At 46.2% G+C, this 25,323-nt stretch overlaps 1 protein-coding gene across 1 annotated transcript in view; it reads left to right on the top strand.

Annotated features, from left to right (window-relative positions):
- CDHR3 (cadherin related family member 3) overlaps window positions 1–25,323 on the top strand; it is a 199,593-nt gene that overhangs the window by 142,901 nt on the left and 31,369 nt on the right. The window contains 4 exon segments of the mRNA XM_066240203.1: window positions 7,463–7,557; window positions 8,344–8,448; window positions 19,710–19,858; window positions 22,295–22,484. Coding sequence (XP_066096300.1) covers window positions 7,463–7,557; window positions 8,344–8,448; window positions 19,710–19,858; window positions 22,295–22,484 — 539 coding nt within the window.

Here is a 25,323-nt window from a genome sequence, read left to right on the forward strand (position 1 = left end):
ATACCTTCATAGCAATACAACATAAATAGACCAAATTAAAGGGCTTAAAGTAGATATTTTTATGGTAATTTTTTTCTCCTAGGCACCCTTCCCTCCATCTCCTGTGGCCACCTCCCACCTCTGAACTGGAATATGGGTGGGAAAAGGAGGAAAGAGAGGAATTAAAGCTTTTATTAAATATTCAGCTTACAGTGAAAAATATAATAGGATTGTGGCATCATATATGTAACTTGTGACAGCTCAGTTGGAAGGTGCTGCCTGTGCTGTTTGTCCTCTGGGTGGGTCTGGGGGCATGTTCTCAGTGGCTTATAGAGTCATTAGCACTTCCAGAAGGATTAAGGGTCTTCCCTTCCTCTGGAAACCTGGTCCCTGGAAGTTGACTGCTGTGTTCTTAGGAAACAGGAGGCTGAATTCTGGTTGCTCAATTCCACTTCAGGCCTGAAAGCCACTGAGGGCTGCAAACTGGCCCAGGTTGCCTTCTTATTCACCTGTGACGCCATCTGCAGTGGGGGAGCCAGCCCGGAGGCGGCATGCCCTCCCAGCCTGACATTTCAGGAAGCTGGGCCAGCTCCCACTCACTGTCCTTTCTCTCTACATTAGTGGCACCACACAGCGTGAATGGGGCAGGAAGCCCAGCTAGTCCTCTTCCACACTGAAGCTTTTCTGTCTGCAAACAAACCGCAGCTGCCAAGGGGCTGCAAATAGAGAGACCTGGGGTGATGGTAAAGGAATATTCCCAGCGGGGAAACTGTAGAGCTTGTCTGACAAGCATTTGTTAACCGAATTGATCTGATTACTCAGGACTTTTCTTAGCCAGTACTGGAGCACAGAGGGGCTGCAGATGCTTTTTATTCTATTTAACTTCTGTTTTCCAAGAATGAATATCAAGGGAGCAGCTTTGATTAAACAAGCCCTTAAAAAGGGGAGAGAGTGCCAGGTTTTACAGAAAGCTTTCTGAGTTCCTGGCAAATGGCCACATGACACAATAATTTTACTCTACGGATATTATCTCCTTTCTAAGTACAAAACTGCTATTCCCATTAACTAAGCTCATAGGTTCAGGGATAAAGCAAATTAGCCTGGTGATAAAAGAAAAAAAAATCAGGATTCCAGGAAATCAGACTTTTAATAAAAATTCCCCATATTCTTAGTCCTACAGTTTTAGGCTAGGAAAGCGGCTGCTGTTTATTTTTTTTCTTGCTGAGACTGTAGGCAGAACAGGAGATTTCATAACCAAGTCTGGCATTACCAGATTCAAACAGATTTTTAGAGAAGTTTGGCAAGATTTTTGTTGTTGTAGTTTCAAAGATCTAAAAAAATATATATATATTTTAAGATTCTTTAAGGTAGGAATGCTGGTCTCAGATGGGAAATAGGCAAGAAAAAAACACAATATTTAACAAATTTTAGTGAGCATCTATTATGTGTTAGGTAATAGGGATATAGCAGTGAGTAAAATGAACCCCTTCACTCGTGGATCCAGCATTTAATTGGACACTGTTAACGTATATTGAGAACTTACCACGCACCCACCAGGCACTGTTTTAGAACTTCAGTGATCACCATGTGAGGCATGCCCCATTTTACTACTCTGTGGTACACGAGCTCCCACAGCTGGAAGACAGTAGAACCAGGATTCAGATTCAGCCGTTGTAATGCTAGTGGCGGAGGCCAGGCAGGTTCACCTTGGATTTGGGCAGATGGTGGAGGAACTGCGGAGCTGGAAAGCTTTGGACCTTTCCTGTTTAATAGACTCTCTCAATGGCAGGAGAGCACACAGTCAGGGTAAAGCCTCTCCTCATGGTAGTAGGTGAGTGATCAGGAAAACAGCCCCTGACAGTGGTGGGCAAGTGATCTGTGCCTCATGGTGGCAGGCCAATAATCCACATGAAGGGAAAGTACCTGTAGCCTTATGTAGGCTACACACACACGTGGCTCTGCAATGTGCTCACACACTAATCATGCAAAATGCAAGTGAGCAAGCCTAGCACAGCTGTTTTTCCTACATTAGTCTAGCTCCAAAGCCAGTGAACTTAACTCCACTGCCCCAATTCGTGACTCTTATATTACAGATGGGTCTCTAAGAGTCCTCCTTCCTGCTTCCCACCACATTCTGTTTATCCTTTTTGGAGTACCTCTCACTTCTCTATATATTCCCTCGTGACCATAAGCTTTTGGAGAGCACAGCCTGTCATAGCCACATCCCAAGACCTTGCACTATTAAGGACCAACCAGAACTGGGGACCTATTTCCTAGAGCATTTCAAAACACACGTGGGAAGGCATTTGAGTGCCTGTGGTCAATGCCCTCCTTGGGTCTATAAACCCTGTATCACATCTAGTGTAAGCCTCTGATCTATAGACATGTGAGGATTATCTGCAAGGAAGGCTGTGCTCAAAGATGTGGACCTGCTTAGGGTGCAAACTTTGGCCATTGCTGCCCAGGCTGTGAGCTAGAGAGCTGGTGGGCGCTTGGGATTTAAAGATGATGACTCTGAGTGCTGCCAAGGTGCTTGTGAAATTTGAAGGACTGGGAGAAGGGAACTCCTTGGTATTGCCCAAATATTTCCTCTCAAAAATGGGTAGAAACTACCTAAGTGACCAGCAAGAAAGACAGTAGAATACCCCCTACAGTAGAATGCTGTGCTGTCATTAACCAACCAGCTATAAAGTAAGGTTGAAGACTATAGGGGAAATGCTTACACTATAAATGAAAAGTACAAGATTATTATTTTTATTAGAAGAACATCATCCCAGCTTTTTGATGGGATATGTTTGCATAGAAAAGAACACAAAGCTGTAATGATGAAATTTTACGGGTGACTACAATAGTTTCTTTTTTATACTTTTCTGTCTTTGCCAATTTTTGTGTAAAAGATGTGTTCATCACAACTAGGGAAATGTTGTTAAGTAGTAAACAGAAAGTTAACACTTTAAAAAACGGTTTAAAAACCTTCTATTGCCCCCAGAGGAGACCTTTACTATCTTTTCTATGCATCTTGTCTTCTACGGGGAGCTCAGCTACATGACAGCATCAGGCCTCTGGGTTGAAATCCTCCGCTAGTGTTGCCATTGATTCTAGACTTCAGGGACCATGACTATGGTTGCAACACCTCTGCTGATGATCTTTGGAGATCTAGGGCCTGGAGGAGAGATCATCCCTTATCCTTGTAGGAAATAATAAACCTTTTCACCTTAAAGCCCTTTGGAACAAATGGATATACATGAGAGCCTCAAGTGTGCCTGTGTCCCTTCCCATTTTACAGTGTGCATTGGGATTTAATCCTCACAATCACACGAGCAAGCAGTTGGTGCTATCATCTGTAAATTACAGAAAAAGAAGGGACTTGTCCCAACTAGAACTTGGACTCAGCTCTTTTTTTTTTTTTTTTTTTTTTTATTTATTTATTTATTTGTTTATTTTTTTATTTTATAATTTTATTTTTTTAATGGGGTGACATCAATAAATCAGGATACATATATTCAAAGATAACAAGTCCAGGTTATCTTGTTGTTCAATTATGTTGCATACCCACCACCCAAAGTCAGATTGTCCTCTGTCACCTTCTATCTTGTTTCCTTTGTGCCCCTCCCACCCCCTATCCCTCTCCCATTCCCCCCTCCCCCCCGTAACCACCACACTCTTATCAATGTCTCTTAGTTTCACTATTATGTCCCACCTACGTATGGAATAATACAGTTCCTGTTTTTTTCTGATTTACTTATTTCGCTTCGTATCATGTTATCAAGATCCCACCATTTTGCTGTAAATGTTCCGATGTCATCATTTCTTATGGCTGAGTAGTATTCCATAGTGTATATGTGCCACATCTTCTTTATCCAGTCATCTATTGATGGGCTTTTTGGTTGTTTCCATGTCCTGGCCACTGTGAACAATGCTGCAATAAACATGGGGCTGCATGTGTCTTTACGGACTCAGCTCTTTTGATCCAGGTTGTTCGCCTGCATTGTTGATTTCATCACGGGAGCAAGGACTCAATCTTGATGAGGTCTGTGGAGAGCACAGGGGTGGTCCTCCTATGGGCTGGCCCTTTGTGGGCTGGGCAAGTTAGACTATGTTCCTGTCAGAACAAGAGGTGCTGGACAGAAGACCATCAAGAGAGCTGGGCTGGGCACTGGAAGACAAGGTGGATGAAGACTCTCAAGTCCCCAAGACCTGGGAAGACTTGACAATGGCCACAATCCTCACAGCAGATTTTAAAACAGGCCTTCTGGGTCTCCAGACCAACTTCAAGCTGAGGCTCTGTTATGTTTCATTCTCTCTCACACTTGTCCTTCCCTTTGCCCTTTCATCATTTGAATAAGTGAGGCTTACGAACATTTTTGCATCTACACTATCTCCTAAGTTCAGTTAAGTCTAAAGACCAAATCTCATTTGCTTTAGTATTGTCCTATTACACTGGGGAACAATTTTTTTCATTTTCTATTGCATGAGGTTTTAGAACTGTTTCTGTATATTTCTGCATCACTAATTCCAAATATGAAATCCATTTTTTGGTGCATGCTCTAGTTTTTATGCAATTTTAATTTCTTTTTGTTATGGTTAATAGCATGCATTGGTTTTAAAATTGGAGTTAAAGGGCAATGACTCTTGGATTGAACATAACCACAAGACAATTAATGTTTTACAAACATCACTTTTACATAATTGTAGTTGTTTTTAAATGTAAAAAATTATTATCTGTTAAAAACACCCTTTTAATTTGTTTTACTCGAAGAATCATAGCTTCTTTGAGTAGGCGTAAATGTAAGAATAGTCCTGACACCTTCTGTTATATAATTGTGGCTGTTACATACTTCAACGTCAAAGGCACAATATTTCATCATTTGTGACACGTGCGTACATTGCCTATTTTCAAGTTTTCCTTGGCGATCAAGACAAGAATTGGGCCCCTCATATTGTGTATCATAATTGTGAGGAAATGCTTTATGACTGGACAAAAGGAAAACGCAAAGGAATGCCTTTTGGTATTCCCATGGTTTGGCGTGGACCACAGCAGTGACTGTTATTTCTGTCTGACCCATACAAAGGGCATCGGCAAGAAATAACAGCATATGATTACATATCCTAATATTCCTTCAGCAATACGACATATTCCACACTCTGGACACTCCTGGTTCCAGTTTTCAATGGTTTTATTTGTGCTAAGGACAAAGAAAGTGAACATGGTGATCAAGTGTATTTTGATAAGATGCATGAGGAAATGGTTGTACAATCTGAAGGGTCTTCTTCTGATGCCAAGCGGTCATTAACCCCTCAGCAGTTTAGCCAACCCGAACTGAATGACTCAGTAAGAGACTTAGGCCTATCAAAGAAAGCAGCTGAGTTATTAGCCTCCAGGCTTTAAGAAAAGAATGTAATTCACCGGTCAGCTAAAGTATCCCATTTCAGGAAGCATGAACAAATTTTTGTGGACTTTTTTTCTGAAGACAAACACTTTGTTTACAGTCATGATATCAGTAGTCTTCTCAGCCAGCTAGGTGTTACCACTTACAGTCCAACATAATGGCGGCTATTTCTTGAGAGCTGAAATGTGTTCTCCTACACAACGGTAATGTTTATGCAGTGGTTCAAATTGGTTATTCAACTCATCTGTGAGAAGCTTATAATGACATAAAAATTTACTGAAGTATGAGGAACACAACTGGATCATTTGTGTGGATCTTAAAATGGTAAATTTCCTGCTAGGACAACAGAGAGGTTTCATGAAGTATCCTTGCTTTCTGTGTTTGTGGGACAGCCGAGCTTGGGAGAAACACTGGACACAGAAGGAGTGGCTGAAACATGAAGCTCTGGAAGTAGGGATGCAAAATATTGTGAATGAACCTGTAGTTAATTGAGACAGTATCATTTTTCCCCCACTTCACATCAAACTTGGTTTAATGAAGCAGTTTGTTCAGGCTTTGAATAGAAAAAGTGAATGCTTTCAACATATTATTTCTGCTTTTCATGCCTTGTCTTTTGAGAAGATAAAAGCAGGTGTATTCAATGGACCTCAAATTCAAACCCTCATACGTGACAAAGAATTTGCCAGGAAGTTGAATAAGGAGGAGAAAGCAGCATAGCAGTCTTTTGTGGCAGTTACAAAGAACTTCTTTGGCAACAAAAAAGCAGAAAACTATGAACTTCTGGTTCAAAGGATGCTGTTGGTTTTCCGTGACATTGGATGTAACATGAGTGTTAAGATTCACTTCCTGAACAGTCACCTTGATAAGTTTCCCGAAAATCTTGGAGCTATTAGTGATGAGCAGACTACTGCTGGAGCATCAAAGGAGATTTGTCCTCAACAAGTACACAAACACAAGAGCTACAAACGCAAATTTTTGCCTGAATAGAATTTAAATAAGTTTTGTGCAAATTTTATGATTAAAATAAGTGTTTTAATATATTCTATTTTGAAATTGTAGACAAATTCTGATGCAATCATATCTTTTAGTGTATTTTCTGCATTATATAAATTATTATATTTTCACAAAGATGATGCCTAAGAAGACATTCTACTTCATTATGCTAAACTAAATGTTGAAAATTTTACAATAAGATGAAAACCTAAAATCTTGAATTGCAAAGAAACTGTAGCTTACAGAGAAAAACTAATGTCAGATTTGAGATCAGCACACTCGAATTAGGTGGATGCAACCTAATTTTTGTGAATGCAACCAAAATTTTGTTCCCCAGTGTTACCTAATGTGTGGTAGCTGTGTTTAAACAGTGCTGGTTAAAGCCAGAAGTAGTCCTGGGGGACAGAAGTGGGAATGCATGACAGGGATGAGGAGATTTCGTGACAGGGATAAGGAGACTGGACTCAAGCACAATGCCTAGACAGGGGGCCTTTTATATACATTCTGTAATTAAAGCAGGATCCAGTGACCAGCTTCTCAGGGTGTGGCAAATCAGGGTCAGAGGCTCAGACCAACAGATCTAGAAGTTTCTTGATTCAAGAACCATTAAGTCTGAAAACTGCCCATTTGGGCCTCATACTGATGCATCAAGAATTCTCCATGGGCCTGACCAGACGGTAGCTCAGTGGATAGAGCAATGGGATGCCGAGGACCCAGGTTTGAGACCCCGAGGTTGCCAGCTTGAGCATGGGCTCATCTGGTTTAAGCAAAGCTCACCAGTTTGGACCCAAGGTCACTGGCTTGAGCAAGGGGTTTACTCGGTCTGCTAAAGGCCACGGTCAAGGCACATATGAGAAAGCAATCAATGAACAACTAAGGTGTTGCAACAAAAAACTGATGATTGATTCTTCTCATCTCTCTCTGTTCCTGTCTGTCTGTTCCTATCTATCCCTCTCTCTGATTCTCAAAAAAAAAAAAAAAAAAAAAAATAGAATTCTCTATGGGCTAAGAATAGAAAATGGAAACCGAACAGATTTGTCCTCTGGGGAAAGATACATAAGTATTCTTAGTCACATTGTTTCCCCCCCCCTTTTTTTTAGTATTTTCTGATTTCTCCCTCAAAAAGCTTCGCCATGTCTGCTAATGGAACCCTCTTCTCCACAATAGAATTTGACTTTGAAGCCGGACATAACAGGTAGGCTTTGCCAATGACCTTGCATGAAGTTCCTTTATCTGAGGGTCAAGGAGACAGCATAGGGCAGGTTGAGGGCAACTAGGGAGGCCCTGAGCAGTTTGCTGCCCTCCTGCCAAGTTCAGAGGGTAGTGAGCCCCAAAGGGGAATAAGGCAGTTATCTGGAAGGCCCCCTTCCCCATCCAAAGTCTTCCTCTGCAGATAATAAGAATGAAGGTGTGGGAGAAGGCACCAAAGCATGCGAGAATTGCCTCTGATTCCTTGCTGGCTTGGGAGAGGCAGCTGCCTGAGCTACTTGCTAACATAAAAGCAGCAGGGTGGAGGGAGGCAGGCCTTTGAGCAAAGACGTGGGGAGAGGCCAGTGTTCGCTCGTGGATGAAAACACACAGAACTTGGAGTCAACCCAGGCTTGGTTTTTGGCTCTGCACTGGGTTTGAGAACCAGGGCTAGTTACTTAATCCATGGGAGCGTCGGATTCATCACATGGGTGCAATACACACTTTGCAGAGATCTGAGGCGAGATGGAGATTGAGTGTGCAACTTCACAGGGTGAATAGCCATGTGGTAAGGTGAGCTGTGAATAACAACTACAGGATGAAAAGTGTGAGTGGGCTTTCAGAGGCAAGGAAAGAATGGTGGAACTAGCAGGTCTGACTGCAGGAGTATCTGAAGTAGGTGGCAGGAAGAGAATAGACTCTTTCCTCCCTCCTCCCACCCCATTTTCCCCACCTCATTTTGAGGAAGTGTCAGCAAAGCTTGACTCCCTCACTTGGGATGTTCCCCTGACAGGTACCACCTGGTTGTGGAGGTGAGAGATAGCCAGGGGCTCAGAGCATCCGCATCACTGCAGGTGAACATTGTGAACATCAACGATGAGACCCCGCGCTTTACCAGGTAGGCCTGGGGCACTCGGGGCACTGTGGGCCACAGGCACATCTCTCTTAGGTGTCAGAGCCACATCAGACACATTCAGTACAAGGCAGAGGGGTGTCCTGCACTGGCCTGGAGAAGAGCTGAAGTCTCCAAGATCTTCACAGTGTTCTTCGCCTGAGCCTCTGGAATCTCAATGAAAGATTTCAGAAATAAACAATTCATAAGGTTTCGTTTGCACAGTTCTGAGCAGTGTGCTGAAATCTTGCATTGTCTGCTCCATCGCACCTGGGACATGAATCATCCCTTGGTCCAGTGTGCCCATGCTGGACATGATCTCCCCCACCCCTTAGTCACTTAGTAGCCATCTGGGTTGTCAAATAGTCCAGAGATTTTCAGCCAGTGTTCCACAAGAGTTTTTAAAACATGCAGTACCTGACTAAATAGTCAGGGGCACTGACTTCTTTTTCTTTAGATTGTCAAAAAAAAAAAAAAAAAAAAAAAGGCAGTAGCCAACACAATAGCTATCTGGTGTGAATGAATCAAAATTATGCCTATTTTTTGTTGTTATTGATAAGCAAAAAATATATTTTTGGTGTGACCAGAATTTTAGTAATTAGCTTATGTGTGCCATGAGATGAAAAAGGTTGGCAACTGCTAAGATAGACTGCCTCGGTATCACAGTGCTTGTGTTCAAGTTGCCCTTATTTTACTCAACAGTGGCCCCAGAGCGCAAGAGTGGCAGTTCAGATATGCCAGAGGGAAACCATAAAGCGTTTCCTTTAAGTGAAAAGGTGAAAGTTTTTGACTTGATAAGGAAAGAAAAAAAATCATATGCCGAGGTTGCTAAGATCTATGGTAGGAACAAATATTCTAGCTGTGAAATTGCCTAATTTATAAGTTACACTTTATCACAGTTATTTATGTATAGGAAAAACACGGTGTATACAGGGTCTGATACTCTCTGCGGGGGGTCGTGGGTTGTATCTGCTGCAAATAAGGTGGTACTACCAGGTAAGGCAGGTACTTCTGTAACAGAGCGCTCAGCACTAACAGTAGCCTAACCCTGAGCGCATTGTCAGTCACACCCCATAAAGCCCACCCACAGAGGCTCATCCTCTCCCACTGAGGCGAGGGCTATTTCGGTGGTGCCTGTCTGCTCACTGCTGGGTGCTCTGAGTCCCTTCCTGCCCTGGTGGGTCTGGCAAAGCTGGCTGTGTCTGGCAGCTGTCACATCTGCAGAGGTGAGAGGAAGGTAAGTGAATCTGGTGGCAGCAGCCTGTAGGGATGTGCCTGGCATCAGCTTGCGCATGAAGGGAAGACCGGAGCCTATCCTAAATGAGGATGTAGGAGGGGAAGACGGGACTTTGAGATGGCATATGACACTGCAAACAGCTTGGCTTACTGTATAGAACTGCCCCAGTCCCTGAGGTGGGTTCAGAGGCCAGCCAAAGAAAGCTGGCAAACTCACGTGCCTGGGATCTTTTGCATGAATGGCTATAAATAAAGTCAGCTTAGGAGACTCCACACAAATAGCCCACTGCACCCTAGAACTACACACAATGCTTGCAAAGTGTTCTAAAATTGGGAGGTAGTAAGGCCACCCCATTTCCCAGGCTAACCTGGTGCCATTTGGCAAAACACACAATTGTGAAACTTCTAGATTTTAACACAGTCTATAGCCCAGTTCCTGGGTGTTGATATGGAGGGAACAGCAGTAGATACACTTCCACATAATATCTGCCATTGCTGTCTGTTGCCTGATTAAGTTCAAACCCCCGATGCAATGCGTCTCTGCTCACAGGCTCCTCTGGAGCGCAGTTCAGGCAGTTTATAAATAGTTATGACAGCAAGGCCTGGGTTCCGACTCCAGCACTGGCTACACAGCTCTGTGGGCTCAACAGTGACCCTCAGAGGGAGGTGGTGGCTGTGGGCCTGGAGCAAAGCATTCTGGGCCCTCCCCCCATCCCTGGTCGCTCAGATGGGGCAACAGGCTAGTGGGTTTGCAAAGGGGAAAATAATTTCTCCCAAGGGGTACAACTTGTAGACCATCTGGTTTGGACTTCATCTTCCAAAGTAAAGCCATTGACCTCAGCAGAAAGAGAACATGACCTTGGCTGGTTGTTGGGTCCCAGAGATCAGCCTGGAACTCTGGTTTAAGAGATGAGCCAGTTAGTCTCCATCCCAGACAGAGCATCATCTAGTGACCATCTAACCATTAAAAAAACCCCAAACCTAGAAACTTAATTTCAAACAGTGGTCCTTGGATGTTGGAAGGGACAGGTCTGTGACAGCTGTGCTCTAGAGGAGGATTTGGGACAAGTGGCTGTGAGAGCTGTGCTCTACAGGAGGATTTGGGACAGGGGGCTGTGAGAGCTGTGCTCTAGAGGAGGATTTGGGACAAGTGGCTGTGAGAGCTGTGCTCTACAGGAGGATTTGGGACAGGGGGCTGTGAGAGCTGTGCTCTAGAGGAGGATTTGGGGCAGGGGGCTGTGAGAGCTGTGCTCTAGAGGAGGATTTGGGACAGGTCTGTGAGAGCTGTGGTCTAGCACAGGATTTGGGACAGGGGGCTGTGAGAGCTGTGCTCTAGAGGAGGATTTGGGACAGGGGGCTGTGAGAGCTGTGCTCTAAAGGAGGATTTGGGGCAGGGGGGCTGTGAGAGCTGTGCTCTAGAGGAGGATTTAGGGCAGGGGGGCTGTGAGAGCTGTGCTCTAGAGGAGGATTTAGGACAGGGGGCTGTGAGAGCTGTGCTCTAGAGGAGGATTTGGGACAGGGGGGCTGTGAGAGCTGTGCTCTAGAGGAGGATTTCGGACAGGGGGCTGTGAGAGCTGTGCTCTAGAGCAGGATTTGGGACAGGGGGCTGTGAGAGCTGTGCTCTAGAGCAGGATTTGGGACAGGTCTGTGAGAGCTGTGCTCTAGAGGAGGATTTGGGACAGGGGGCTGTGAGAGCTGTGCTCTAGAGGAGGATTTGGGACAGGGGGGCTGTGAGAGCTGTGCTCTAGAGGAGGATTTGGGACAGGGGGGCTGTGAGAGCTGTGCTCTAGAGCAGGATTTGGGACAGGGGGCTGTGAGAGCTGTGCTCTAGAGGAGGATTTGGGACAGGGGGCTGTGAGAGCTGTGCTCTAGAGGAGGATTTAAAACAGGGGGCTGTGAGAGCTGTGTTCTAGAGGAGAATTTGGAGCAGGGGGCTGTGAGAGCTGTGCTCTAGAGGAGGATTTGGGACAGGGGGCTGTGAGAGCTTTGCTCTAGAGGAGGATTTGGGGCAGGTCTGTGAGAGCTGTGCTCTAGAGGAGGATTTGGGACAGGGGGCTGTGAGAGCTGTGCTCTAGGGGAGGATTTGGAGCAGGGGGCTGTGAGAGCTGTGCTCTAGAGGAGGATTTGGGGTAGGAGGGCTGTGAGAGCTGTGCTCTAGAGGAGGATTTGGGGCAGGTCTGTGAGAGCTGTGCTCTAGAGAAGGATTTGGGACAGGGGGCTGTGAGAGCTGTGCTCTAGAGGAGGATTTGGGGCAGGGGGGCTGTGAGAGCTGTGCTCTAGAGGAGGATTTGGGACAGGGGGCTGTGAGAGCTGTGCTCTAGAGGAGGATTTGGGACAGGGTTGTGAGAGCTGTGCTCTAGAGGAGAATTTGGGACAGGGGGCTGTGAGAGCTGTGCTCTAGAGGAGGATTTGGGACAGGGGGCTGTGAGAGCTGTGCTCTAGAGCAGAATTTGGGACAGGTCTGTGAGAACTGTGCTCTAGAGGAGGATTTGGGACAGGGGGCTGTGAGAGCTGTGCTATAGAGGAGGATTTGGGATAGGGGGCTGTGAGAGCTGTGCTCTAGAGGAGGATTTGGGACAGGGGGCTGTGAGAGCTGTGCTCTAGAGGAGGATTTGGGACAGGGGGGCTGTGAGAGCTGTGCTCTAGAGGAGGATTTGGGACACGGGGGCTGTGAGAGCTGTGCTCTAGAGCAGGATTTGGGACAGGGGGCTGTGAGAGCTGTGCTCTAGAGCAGGATTTGGGACAGGTCTGTGAGAGCTGTGCTCTAGAGTAGGATTTGGGACAGGGGGCTGTGAGAGCTGTGCTCTAGAGCAGGATTTGGGACAGGTCTGTGAGAGCTGTGCTCTAGAGGAGGATTTGGGACAGGGGGCTGTGAGAGCTGTGCTCTAGAGGAGGATTTGGGACAGGGGGACTGTGAGAGCTGTGCTCTAGAGGAGGATTTGGGACAGGGGGGCTGTGAGAGCTGTGCTCTAGAGCAGGATTTGGGACAGGGGGCTGTGAGAGCTGTGCTCTAGAGCAGGATTTGGGACAGGTCTGTGAGAGCTGTGCTCTAGAGGAGGATTTGGGGCAGGGGGCTGTGAGAGCTGTGCTCTAGAGGAGGATTTGGGGCAGGGGGCTGTGAGAGCTGTGCTCTAGAGGAGGATTTGGGACAGGGGGCTGTGAGAGCTGTGCTCTAGAGGAGGATTTGGGACAGGGGGGCTGTGAGAGCTGTGCTCTAGAGGAGGATTTGGGACAGGGGGGCTGTGAGAGCTGTGCTCTAGAGGAGGATTTGGGACAGGGGGCTGTGAGAGCTGTGCTCTAGAGCAGGATTTGGGACAGGTCTGTGAGAGCTGTGCTCTAGAGGAGGATTTGGGACAGGGGGCTGTGAGAGCTGTGCTCTAGAGCAGGATTTGGGACAGGTCTGTGAGAGCTGTGCTCTAGAGGAGGATTTGGGACAGGGGGCTGTGAGAGCTGTGCTCTAGAGGAGGATTTGGGACAGGGGGGCTGTGAGAGCTGTGCTCTAGAGGAGGATTTGGGACAGGGGGGCTGTGAGAGCTGTGCTCTAGAGCAGGATTTGGGACAGGGGGCTGTGAGAGCTGTGCTCTAGAGCAGGATTTGGGACAGGTCTGTGAGAGCTGTGCTCTAGAGGAGGATTTGGGACAGGGGGCTGTGAGAGCTGTGCTCTAGAGGAGGATTTAAAACAGGGGGCTGTGAGAGCTGTGCTCTAGAGGAGAATTTGGAGCAGGGGGCTGTGAGAGCTGTGCTCTAGAGGAGGATTTGGGACAGGGGGCTGTGAGAGCTTTGCTCTAGAGGAGGATTTGGGGCAGGTCTGTGAGAGCTGTGCTCTAGAGGAGGATTTGGGACAGGGGGCTGTGAGAGCTGTGCTCTAGAGGAGGATTTGGAGCAGGGGGCTGTGAGAGCTGTGCTCTAGAGGAGGATTTGGGGCAGGAGGGCTGTGAGAGCTGTGCTCTAGAGGAGGATTTGGGGCAGGTCTGTGAGAGCTGTGCTCTAGAGAAGGATTTGGGACAGGGGGCTGTGAGAGCTGTGCTCTAGAGGAGGATTTGGGGCAGGTCTGTGAGAGCTGTGCTCTAGAGGAGGATTTGGGACAGGGGGCTGTGAGAGCTGTGCTCTAGAGGAGGATTTGGGACAGGGCTGTGAGAGCTGGGCTCTAGAGGAGAATTTGGGACAGGGGGGCTGTGAGAGCTGTGCTCTAGCAGAGGATTTGGGGCAGGTCTGTGAGAGCTGTGCTCTACAGGAGGATTTGGGACAGGGGGCTGTGAGAGCTGTGCTCTAGAGGAGGATTTGGGGCAGAGGGGCTGTGAGAGCTGTGCTCTAGAGGAGGATTTGGGACGGGGGCTGTGAGAGCTTTGCTCTAGAGGAGGATTTGGGGCAGGTCTGTGAGAGCTGTGCTCTAGAGGAGGATTTGGGGCAGGGGGCTGTGAGAGCTGTGCTCTAGCAGAGGATTTGGGGCAGGTCTGTGAGAGCTGTGCTCTACAGGAGGATTTGGGACAGGGGGCTGTGAGAGCTGTGCTCTAGAGGAGGATTTGGGGCAGGTCTGTGAGAGCTGTGCTCTAGAGGAGGATTTGGGACAGGTCTGTGAGAGCTGTGGTCTAGAGGAGGATTTGGGGCAGAGGGGCTGTGAGAGCTGTGCTCTAGAGGATAATTTGGGGCAGAGGGGCTGTGAGAGCTGTGCTCTAGAGGAGGATTTGGGGCAGGGGGCTGTGAGAGCTGTGCTCTAGAGGAGGATTTGGGGCAGGGGGGCTGTGAGAGCTGTGCTCTAGAGGAGGATTTGGGACAGGGGGCTGTGAGAGCTGTGCTCTAGAGGAGGATTTGGGGCAGGGGGGCTGTGAGAGCTGTGCTCTAGCGGAGGATTTGGGGCAGGGGGCTGTGAGAGCTGTGCTCTAGAGAAGGATTTGGGGCAGAGGGGCTGTGAGAGCTGTGCTCTAGAGGAGGATTTAGGACAGGTCTGTGAGAGCTGTGGTCTAGCGCAGGATTTGGGACAGGGGGCTGTGAGAGCTGTGCTCTAGAGGAGGATTTGGGGCAGGGGGGCTGTGAGAGCTGTGCTCTAGAGGAGGATTTAGGACAGGGGGCTGTGAGAGCTGTGCTCTAGAGGAGGATTTGGGACAGGGGGGCTGTGAGAGCTGTGCTCTAGAGGAGGATTTCGGACAGGGGGCTGTGAGAGCTGTGCTCTAGAGAAGGATTTGGGACAGGGGGCTGTGAGAGCTGTGCTCTAGAGCAGGATTTGGGACAGGTCTGTGAGAGCTGTGCTCTAGAGGAGGATTTGGGACAGGGGGCTGTGAGAGCTGTGCTCTAGAGGAGGACTTGGTACAGGGGCTGTGAGAGCTGTGCTCTAGAGGAGGATTTGGGACAGGGGGCTGTGAGAGCTGTGCTCTAGAGGAGGATTTGGGACAGGTCTGTGAGAGCTGTGCTCTAGAGGAGGATTTGGGACAGGGCTGTGAGAGCTGTGCTCTAGAGGAGGATTTGGGACAGGGCTGTGAGAGCTGGGCTCTAGAGGAGAATTTGGGACAGGGGCCTGTGAGAGCTGTGCTCTAGAGGAGGATTTGGGGCAGGGGGGCTGTGAGAGCTGTGCTCTAGAGGAGGATTTGGGACAGGGGGCTGTGAGAGCTGTGCTCTAGAGGAGGATTTGGGACAGGGGGGCTGTGAGAGCTGTGCTCTAGAGGAGGATTTGGGGCAGGGGGCTGCTCTGGCTCTACCCCAGTTATGCCCTGGAGTCAGTCTAGTCCCTCAGCCATCTACGATTTGAAAGAGTTTACTTAGTTTTAAACTAAGTGCTGACTTTGAGGGCTTTCATGGTTCAACCATCATTCTTCTTCTCACCAAATCCATGCTAGTACTGACCATAAATTACTTTATTCAGGATTAACAAAAAGTCAGTCCTCAAACTGACTCAGGTACACTGAATTTGAGTGGGAAGTAAGAATGTAAAATGTGGAAACAACTCTTCTATCTTTGCTGTTTGTTAAAGTCCTGCAATTAGTACAACCAAAGTAAGTACAATTTCTGTACAATTGCTGCTTTTGCAGGGCACTGTTTTTAAGGTACTTCTTTCTCTTCTTCTGCCCATTTCTTCTGTATTTACTCACAGTCCTTTCCAACCTGGTGCCTGGCAGTGTATACACACCTCAAGTACTTACTGAGTATTTATTCACAGTGACAAAGTCACCATAGTCACCCAGGATTTCCCCCTGTCCCATGCGTGTGGCTGTTGTCCACCTATCATCCAGGCTCTGGAGATCCCATGTTATGAGGGAGAAGGGTGGCTATAGATATAACTGTATCAGAGCTTTACCCTGTGGGCGGCTGCCAGGTCCCTGGTTTCACTGCGCTTTGAAGACATCTTAACTGTGGTCTGCTTTACATTGAATATTTTAGTCATATGTGGGTGTTGGGTCCCCAAACCAAATAAACCAAAGATTTTATCTTGTGCCTGTCTCAGTGTCAGGTCAGCCAAGGGGAGAACGTTTTACCTGAGGAGCTGTTCCATCACCAGTGGCCCAGCCAGTCCCTTCACGGGGACCTGACCTCCTGGAGTACCCGGCATGGACTAGATGGGCCTGTAGAAGAGATACCTTAAATGGCTGTCTGCTGACATTTTGAGCTTCCTTGTGGGGCGGGGGGCTGTTCTGTGCATTGTGGGATGATTAGCAACATCCCTGGCTTCTACTCCCTACCTGTGAATAGCAGCCTCCTCCCCTAGTGAGACAACCAACATAATCACCCCCTGGTGAGAACCCCTGCCTTAGAGAAGGAGGGGTGGTGGGAGGAAGGGTTTCTCTTCCCAAGTATCCTGGGCCTGCTCTATGAGAGGCTGGGAGCTTGTGCTTCTCACCTCTGGTGATCCCTTATAAGCTCTTTTTTTTTTTTTTTTTTAAGGTAAGAGGCAGGAAGACAGTAAGGCAGACTCCCGCATGAGCCCCAACTGGGATCCACCCAGCAAACCTGTCTTGGGCCAATGCTAGAGTACCAAGCTATTTTTAGCACCTGAGGCTGATGAGCTCCAATGGAGCTATTCTCAGCTCCCTGGGTGAAGCTTGAAACAATCAAGCCACTGGATGTGGGAGGAGAAGAGGGAGAGAAGGGGGAGAGGGAGGGAGGATGTAAAGCCAGTAGCCACAGCCACCATCTCAGCCTGGCCCATGCAGGTTTGCATTTGATTCGGACAGATGGTAATGAAACAACGGAGCCAAGAACTGGTGGGCCATTACTTTTAATCCTAGTTCGCATCCAGTAGGTGAGAAAATACACACAGTGGGAAGACACTTCCCTTTCCATTCAGGGTTCCCAAAGCCACTGACTCATCCAAGTATTCTTACAATCAAAGGTTTCTATCTCACCAACCTTATTCACCTCTGTTCCCCATCTCCTTCTCTTTGCACAAACTCTGCACAAACTGGCTTCTTTTTCAGCACTCCACCATCTTGGCTGCTTCTCCTCTGAAATGCTAATGGCAGGAACTGAGAGAGAGAGAGAGAGAGAGAGAGAGAGAGAGCCTCATATCTGCCTTATTTTATAGTGTAGAAATTAAATCCTGTAAGCCAATATACAAACAAGGAAGTCTCTGATACAAAGTCACTTATCTGAGGCATAAATGGGATTCCTCTTAAGAGTGCACCACCCCACATCATGCAACAGTCAAGGGTGTGGGGAAAAGCTTAGTGTTGAGGCGATCTTAGTATTAAAAGGATGTTGAAAAGATCTTAGTATTAAAAGGGAGGGAAAAGCTTAGTCTTAAAACTAAGCCTTAGGCTTTAAGGACCTTGCCAGCTTACAGCCTGTCCCCCCACACACAATGCAAACTATAAGCAAGCAAACATATACATCATATTTACAAACTTATTTGACCAACAGAGGAAGAAGCAGGTGGTCACTTCTCCTGTGTGCCCTGACTAGGAATCAAACTCAGGACATCCATACACCAGGCCGATGCTTTATCCACTGAGTCACTGGCCAGGGCCAGTCCTGCTCAAATTTTAAAGTGCATGTCAGTCCCTGGGCAGCCTGTAAAAATGCAGATTCTGATTCCATGGGTCTGAGTGGGCCTGAGGTCTGCACCCGCAGGGAGCCTGTTAGAAATTCAGGGACCATAATTGGAGTAGCAGGGGCAAGACTGTGATGGTGGCACAGGTGTCTTAATGATCTCTTTGTTAGAGGTTAACAGAACCCACAGCAAGTACTAAAGAAAAAATATGACCGGTTATAAACAGGGGCTCTCAGATGATGGACACAAGGGTTTAGTGTAGCCTTAGGAGCTGGCACCACCCCTCTCTCCTCTGGCTCTGATTTGGTTTCTGCCACCTTTGCCTCCTTGGCCCCACCCACTTATCTAATCCTAGACCATTAGTGCAGGGGCAGTCAACCTTTTTATACCTACCGCCCACTTTGTATCTCTGTTAGTAGTAACATTTTCTAACCGCCTGCCGGTTCCACAGTAATGGTGATTTGTAAAGTAGGGAAGTAACTTTACTTTATAAAATTTATAAAGCAGAGTTACAGCAAGTTAAAGCATATAATAATAATTACTTACCAAGTACTTTATGTCGGATTTTCACTAAGTTTGGCAGAATAAATCTTTATAAAACAACTTACTATAGTTAAATCTATCTTTTTATTTATACTTTGGTTGCTCCACTACCACCCACCATGAAAGCAGGAACACCCACTAGTGGGCAGTAGGGATCAGGTTGACTACCACTGCATTAGTGGGAACAGCACATACTTTCTGAGAAGGGAGTGTGTGAGGTAAGTAAATGGATTAACAACCTGCCTCATTGGAACACTGGATGGGGAGAAGTCCAGAGCACTGCGGTAGCTTTTTTATCTGAACAAGATTCAGATCCTGTAACAATGGGATGGACCTACAGGAGGTCACTTCATAAGTGGGGAAGGCCCAGGGCTCAGGGAGAAGCCCTGGTGAGGAGGGCCTGGGTCCAGCCCTCCTCTGCCTGCATTTGACTCTAGCTGGAGGTTCCCTCTTCTTTTTCTTACCTCTGGCCCCACCTGCCCTCCAGGGATGATGACACAGATCTGCAGGAATATTCTGAGCTCAGAAAATGAAAGCCATCATTTAGATCTGAGATGTACTCTTCCCTCTTAAAGAAGATCCCACGTGGGAAAATCCACACTTAGGAAATTGGCAAATTAGAGATGACTATTTTCCCCACTGAAATGATTTCCCAAACCTCAGTGAAAGAACTTCCTGCATGGTTTTTTTGTGTGTTTTTTTAAACAATAAGCCTCCCTTGATGCATTCAGGATCACTCAATTTACCCAACTTGTGTAGATCATACTTCAAACTTATCTGTCTTATGCATAACAGCCTTTTCAAAGGGCAGTGAAGGTCTGAGAAAGATAGGTAAATTGGCGATATGAGACCATCTTACAGAAGTCATCCTTGGAGAGTTGTGTTCTGACTTGGGCTTCTGCCAGGAAGCTCATTTCTCCATCCAGAGAACTGATCTCATGATGAATGCTACTTAGGAAGGTACACAAATTCTGTGCATTAATTCTGCTTCATCAAGCAAAGGGGGAAAAAGACAAGGAAGAAGTAAAAACTAAGCAGAGACACTAGAATAGAGAAGGATTACAGTTTATCTGGCTTTTGGTGGCCATCACGTGATGAGAGTCAGGAACCTGTAGTTTGGGACATTATATTCAGACAGATTCTAAAAACCATTCAGGGAACTTTTGCACAAGAATTGGGAGAAAAAGAGAAGATGGCTGGACAGACCAACTATGCTTAGTTTTAAAAAAAGTTAATGCTGATCTAAGTGGCATCAGGTGACGGTGAAGTCAGAGAGCATGGCCAATGTCACTGCAGTAACAGCGTGGCACTTTTTTTGCATCCACAGAGATGTGATCTTTGGAATATAAAAGCCAGTCTCCCATCCTTTCAGCTGCTGAGTTCTCCCTGAGCATGCTGATGCAACTTCAACAGCTCGGAGCTATATTTAGCATTACCCAAATACCCACTTCCCAGACTCCACCCTCCCTGCCCCTGAAAATTATCTATGTCTGCTGTATTTCTGTTCCAGCCCAATGCAAGTGTATACGATTCGGGAGGAACTGGCTCCAGGAACCATCGTGGCCAATATTACAGCTGAGGACCCTGATGATAAAGGTTCTACCAGTTTCCTCCTCTACAGCATCACTACTGTTAACAGCTATTTCATGATAAATCAGTGTAAGTCCCTTATTCACATCATTTGTGTACATCTTTTATTTCAGCCAGCCATTTGGATTTTTTCAAATGTTTTATGTATCTTCTGATCCAGGCATGCCTTTCTGTTAGACCATCACAAGTTAACCTGGTACTAAGCATATTAAGAACAGCTGACATGGGGGTTGGGGAAACTAAACAGGACCTCAGGTCGACAGCTGTATCCCTGTTTCACCATAGAGGCAGGTTCCTAGGTGAGAGCTGAGAGGTCATTGTCCTGAGGGTACTCTGAAGTGTTCTGAAGAGAGGCTCTAGACCAGGTGTGGCCAACAGGTTTTGCCCTCAGGACAGATTAGAAAAAACTTTTTTCACCGGGTAGACGAAATATTAAAATTAAAAAATGTTAAATACAAAAATGATTCATTTAAGTAAACAAAATTTTATTATGTAATTTGTTTATAAATAAATGTGAGTGGAAATAATTTTAATATACAATATTACTTTAATAAAAATATATTTTAACAAAAATAGGATTACATACCATATAAATATCCAAACTGTATCGCAATCAATCGAAACAATATTTAATTTAGAATGAGCTTGAAGGGGTTATATCGCAAATAAAACAATTATTTCATTTTACAAACAGCCTGGACACGTTTTCAGTTATCAACTGTAGCTATTGTCTATGCTACAATGCCACTTGATTCACCCTAGATTAGTCACACTCGGAATTCTTTTCCGTGTATCACTATCTTCTTAAATATCTCAATTTCCAATAATCAAAGACATTTCCGCTTCTGAGTAGCTGAGATTTTAAAGTAGCGGAGATATTAAAAATTTAATCGCGGGCTGCATAAACTCATTATGCGAGCCAGATCCGGCCCATGAGCCATTGGCCATGCCTGGTCTAGACCAAAGTTGTCCAATAGAAATAGACTAGAAGCCACTTAAATCATTTTAAAGCCTCTAGTAGCCACATTTTTAAAAAGTAAAAAGAAACAAGTGAGATTAATATTTTAAGGCATCTTAGCTAACCCAACAGTTCCAAAACATCATTTTAACATTTAGTTAATATTTAAAGGTTATGAATGAAATATTTTATATCACTGGGGTTTCTTTTGTACCAAATCTTTAAAGTTTGTTGTGTATTTTATATTTACTGCACATCTCAGTTTGGGCTAGCCCCATTTCAAGTGCTAATCACATGCGGCTAGTTGTTATTGTACTGGACTGTGCTGATCTAGATCAATTTGCTGGATTGCTGAGCATTATTTTCCCATCTAAGTGTCTCAGAGCAGAGAAGGCTATTTCTCCTATAATAGCCACTTTTTTATTAGGGTCTCAGTACCTACCACACCCTATGCTGAGTGACTCACCTGCATTCCATCTAAAGTACTCAGCATAGCAACCCAACAAACTATCATAATCTGTATTTTACAGATGAGGAAACTGAGGCTTAAGAGAGAGACTCAGATAGGTGAAGCAACTTGTCCAAGGTCTCAGAGCTTGTATGTTGTTGAGTCTGAAATACGAACTGAAGCTGACTGACTCCAGATCTTACCTCTTCATTATTCCTAGACAGTATCACATCAGGAGTTCCTGTGACATCACCAAAAAGAGACTTCACTTTATATAATGGTTTTTGGAGTCCAGCACTGGACGACAGTCCCAGGAAGACAATGTGTTATTTGCCCCATAGGCTTAGGGCAAAGTATACCTGCTCTCAGGAGAGACAGGCCGAGGCAATAATTGTGCTCTACCTCTGAAACCTTCCTAATGTCCTGTCATCAAAACTGATAGTACAGGGACAGACAACCTTGATTTAAAATTCTATTGGCTCTAGTATTGCAAAATTGAAATTTTAACAAATACAATGTTTGGGGGAAGCATATTTAAGACTCTTTGGTCATAAGTAACAGAAATTAAGGCAAGTCAAACCAAGCAAGATAAAAATAAAATAAAAGATGGGGACTCTTATGAGTAGGATACCAAGTATCTCATGAGAAAGAATGGGACAGTCAGGACCTAGGAAGGTGGGAAGCAGCGCTGCTCCCGTGCCCTCATCCCCTAGAGTTCTGGCCTGTTACCTGTAGCTCTACTATTAACTCGACTTTACCCAGTGTATGTCTCCTCGCTACAAATTCTACAGTAAAGTAACCCAGTGGACTAGCTGGAGTCAGCTGCCTACCTGTCCAGACCCCTATGGGCAAAAGCTGCTGCCAAGGGCCCAGCCCCGATGGTTGGGGTGAAAAATTCTGGAAGCGTCAGGCTAGATACTCCAATCAATATCTAATACAGGAACTTAAACGTGAATTTTTAAAAACGTGTTTGTATGAGAATATTCCCCGTGTAAGACAGTCCTCATATCAGAATGTTCTTTTCAACATACTACAAGTCTCCATCTGCCCTTACACTTCGTTTCTCTCCAGAGTCATGTTCTGACCTTTGCCTTCTCAGTAACTGGTACCATCCAAGTGGCCCACAGGCTAGACCGCGATGCAGGTGAATTAAGGCAAAATCCTGTCTTTTCTCTGGAAGTCCTAGTGAAGGATAGACCCTTTGGAGGCCAGGAGAATTGCATACAGATAACCTTCCTGGTGGAAGACATCAATGACAACCCTGCTACTTGCACGAAGTTCACCTTCAGGTATGCACACCCTGGGACACATGCTGGGCACGTCACCTGCTTGGTGGACCTCTGCCCTTGGGCCTGTCTGGTTATTCTCAGGAGAAGCTGAAGAATTATGGGCATTGGGACATGGCTCACAAAAATAAGTAGATTGGCACTGTCTGGTTTAGTTGATAGGTTTTCCTTTCATCACCCTTTTTTCTTGCTTCTCTTTCATTTTCTTTCTCTTCGTTATCTACCTTCTCCACTTTCTTACTTGGTTTAAAAACATTTTTATTTTGCTCTCTTCTACATGTTCACCTCCACTGGTGAAAAGCACCATGGGGACTTGTTGGACCCTCTCTGGGCTGTGCCTTTGTTTATTGCCATGTGTGGCAAGATGGTGCCGTTAGTTGTCAGTTATAACAGCTGAGACTTCAGAGTAGAAACTGGGAGCTCCTCAAGAAACAAATCGCTAGTAAGATGAATAAATCAAACCAAGTAATTACTTAAAACAAAATAAAGCATTTAATTCACTTTACACAATTTAATTGCATGTAAACTAAAGGCAACAGAAAAGGGGGAAGTGCAGATACAAGTGGAATGTGAGTTCTTTTGTGTATTTTGATCTGTTGTTTGTCTCATGATCATTGTTTTAAAATCGTGTGCCTTGTATTCTGGGTTAATATGCCTTTCTGGAAACAGCACTGTCTCTCTACTAACTATTGATAATTTGTCTTGTGCCACAAGGTAGAAACTCCCTGGGTTAGCTTCCTCTCCACAGGGATTCTGGGAGAGCTAGCTCGAGCTGCTTGGGAGTCTGAAGGGGGCTCCACCTGGGGCAAGACTGGAGCGGGGTAGGTTTCATTTTCAGATGTCCATTTGGACAGAGTTTCCTTCTGAGTCTGTCAGTTTGTCTTTGATTGGTTTTGCAAGTTGGCTTTTTAAACTCCAGGTGATTTTGGACACAGACACAACACATAGTATGTCTGTGCAAAGGACCAAGAACCCTAGACAAAGATTGTCTAAGGCAAACAATAGAGACATAAATTTGTTTATTATGGTGATGAATGTCTCCCTGTTTTCCCAATTGGCATGCCCTGCATAATGCTAAGATTAAGTGTGGTCTTGAGTCTGATATTAAAACCACTAAAACCTGTTCTGGACACATTCTATTGCCCCTTCAGATCCAGCCTTTAGCATCTCCACCCTGCTCTGTGCCCCAGGAGGCTGACCTGTATGGATTATCAACTGGCTCGCTTGCCCTGCAGTTTCTGGTTGGCCAGTGGAAGGAGGGGGATGAAGTCAGTGTATTTATTCCCCTGCCCCCCCACCCCCTGCCAACTGCATGAGGCCCTCCACCTCCTGAGGGTCTCAGTTCCTACAAGGAGCCTTCAGCACACAGCACTATCTCTCCCTGGGTTCCAGTTTCAGGAACTGCTTCCTGAACTGACTCCTTCAGGCTTAGGTATGGTCAGGATGCTCCACTCTTACTAGATTGGAGCTATTGCTCCATCTTGTGAGATTTCCATATATCCTCTGTGTGCCTTTGTAATAGTCCTTTTACTAAACCTCTTCTAGAATTTTCCTAATTTGCCATCTACTTCCTGCTAATGCCCCAGTAAAGTCAATAATAGCCTTGACCGTGTGATAAGTTCCTACCCCAAACCTTACCTCAGAGTCTGTTGGATGGGTGGAGATGGTTGCCGTGGGTAGTTAGAACTGTGACTTCTCCAGCATTACATGCAGAAATTGAACCCACCTCTGTTAACCACTGTCTGGGCCCTGGGGATGAAGTAGAGAGGATATGGAGAGACCCTCTGCTTTCTTAGAAAACCTAAATCTATGTGAGCATTCTTGGGTGGCTCCAGTGCATCCAGGAATTCTTCTCCTCGTGCGCTGCCCTCCTAGGTCCGGCTGCTCTTCCTCTGGTCCCCAGCCACAAGGTGAGGAACAGGGATGGAGGAGCAAGAGCTCTGGGCATCAGTGGCTGTGCTGTCTCCAGTCTTCCTTGTCAGCTTTGTCCCCTTGGTGCAGTTCTGTTAAATGCACCCTGTGGCTTCCTACAGTGCTGAGTCCCCGGATGTGTGGGATGACGGTTTGAGGCGTACATTCCATACCAGCTGATAAAATTACATTTCAAATGTCCTGTCCAGGCAAGCCCATATAGAATCCTACTCTTGATAATCTTCTCTCCAAATTAGCTCTGAAGGTCAATGCCAGCCAGTAAGTAAACTAATTGTATTTATTGCTGAAGGTAAAACTAAATAATGTTCAAGTCCTCCTCTGGGCTTTTCCAGCGAGAGTAACTTGCAGCCATCCTGTGAGCAAATGTGAGGAGGGACAACAGTCTCCTTCCCTCGCAGTCCTGGAAGTAGGGGTCTTTACTCCAAAACCCAGCATCATTTGCATACTCCTGGGGCTGGGAAACCCTGACCCTTCATCATCCATCGCCCTGCCACCCTCACCACCTCCTCCATTCCTGTCATGCCAGAGCTACAGCACACAGGCCGGTCAAAAGCACGCCCAACTACAGAACAATGCTTGTCCCTGAATATTTACTCCTTAGGGCTCTTGGTGTGGTCCATATGGAGTTTGGGAGAACAGGTCAAAGGTAGGGGAGTCTGCGGCCTGCCCCTGGCTGCCCTGGGAGTCTCAGGCTCTCAGGCTGGGCCAAAATGGAAACGGCCCTTAGGCCGAGGCCCCTGTGGTTTCCCAGGCTGGTGATGAACGAGCCAGGGGCCTGATGAAGGCATCAAGGGCCTGACAGCCCCTGCTCTGGTTGTAAGCTATCAGCTGAAAGTGCTTCGCAAGCTGTTTGTGAGCCAAAGTCCGAACAGGGCAAAAAGGTTGCTGATTCAGAATGCGCTGGACCAGT

The sequence above is a fragment of the Saccopteryx bilineata genome, chromosome 7, assembly GCF_036850765.1.
Source record: "Saccopteryx bilineata isolate mSacBil1 chromosome 7, mSacBil1_pri_phased_curated, whole genome shotgun sequence".
Lineage (NCBI taxonomy): Eukaryota > Metazoa > Chordata > Mammalia > Chiroptera > Emballonuridae > Saccopteryx > Saccopteryx bilineata.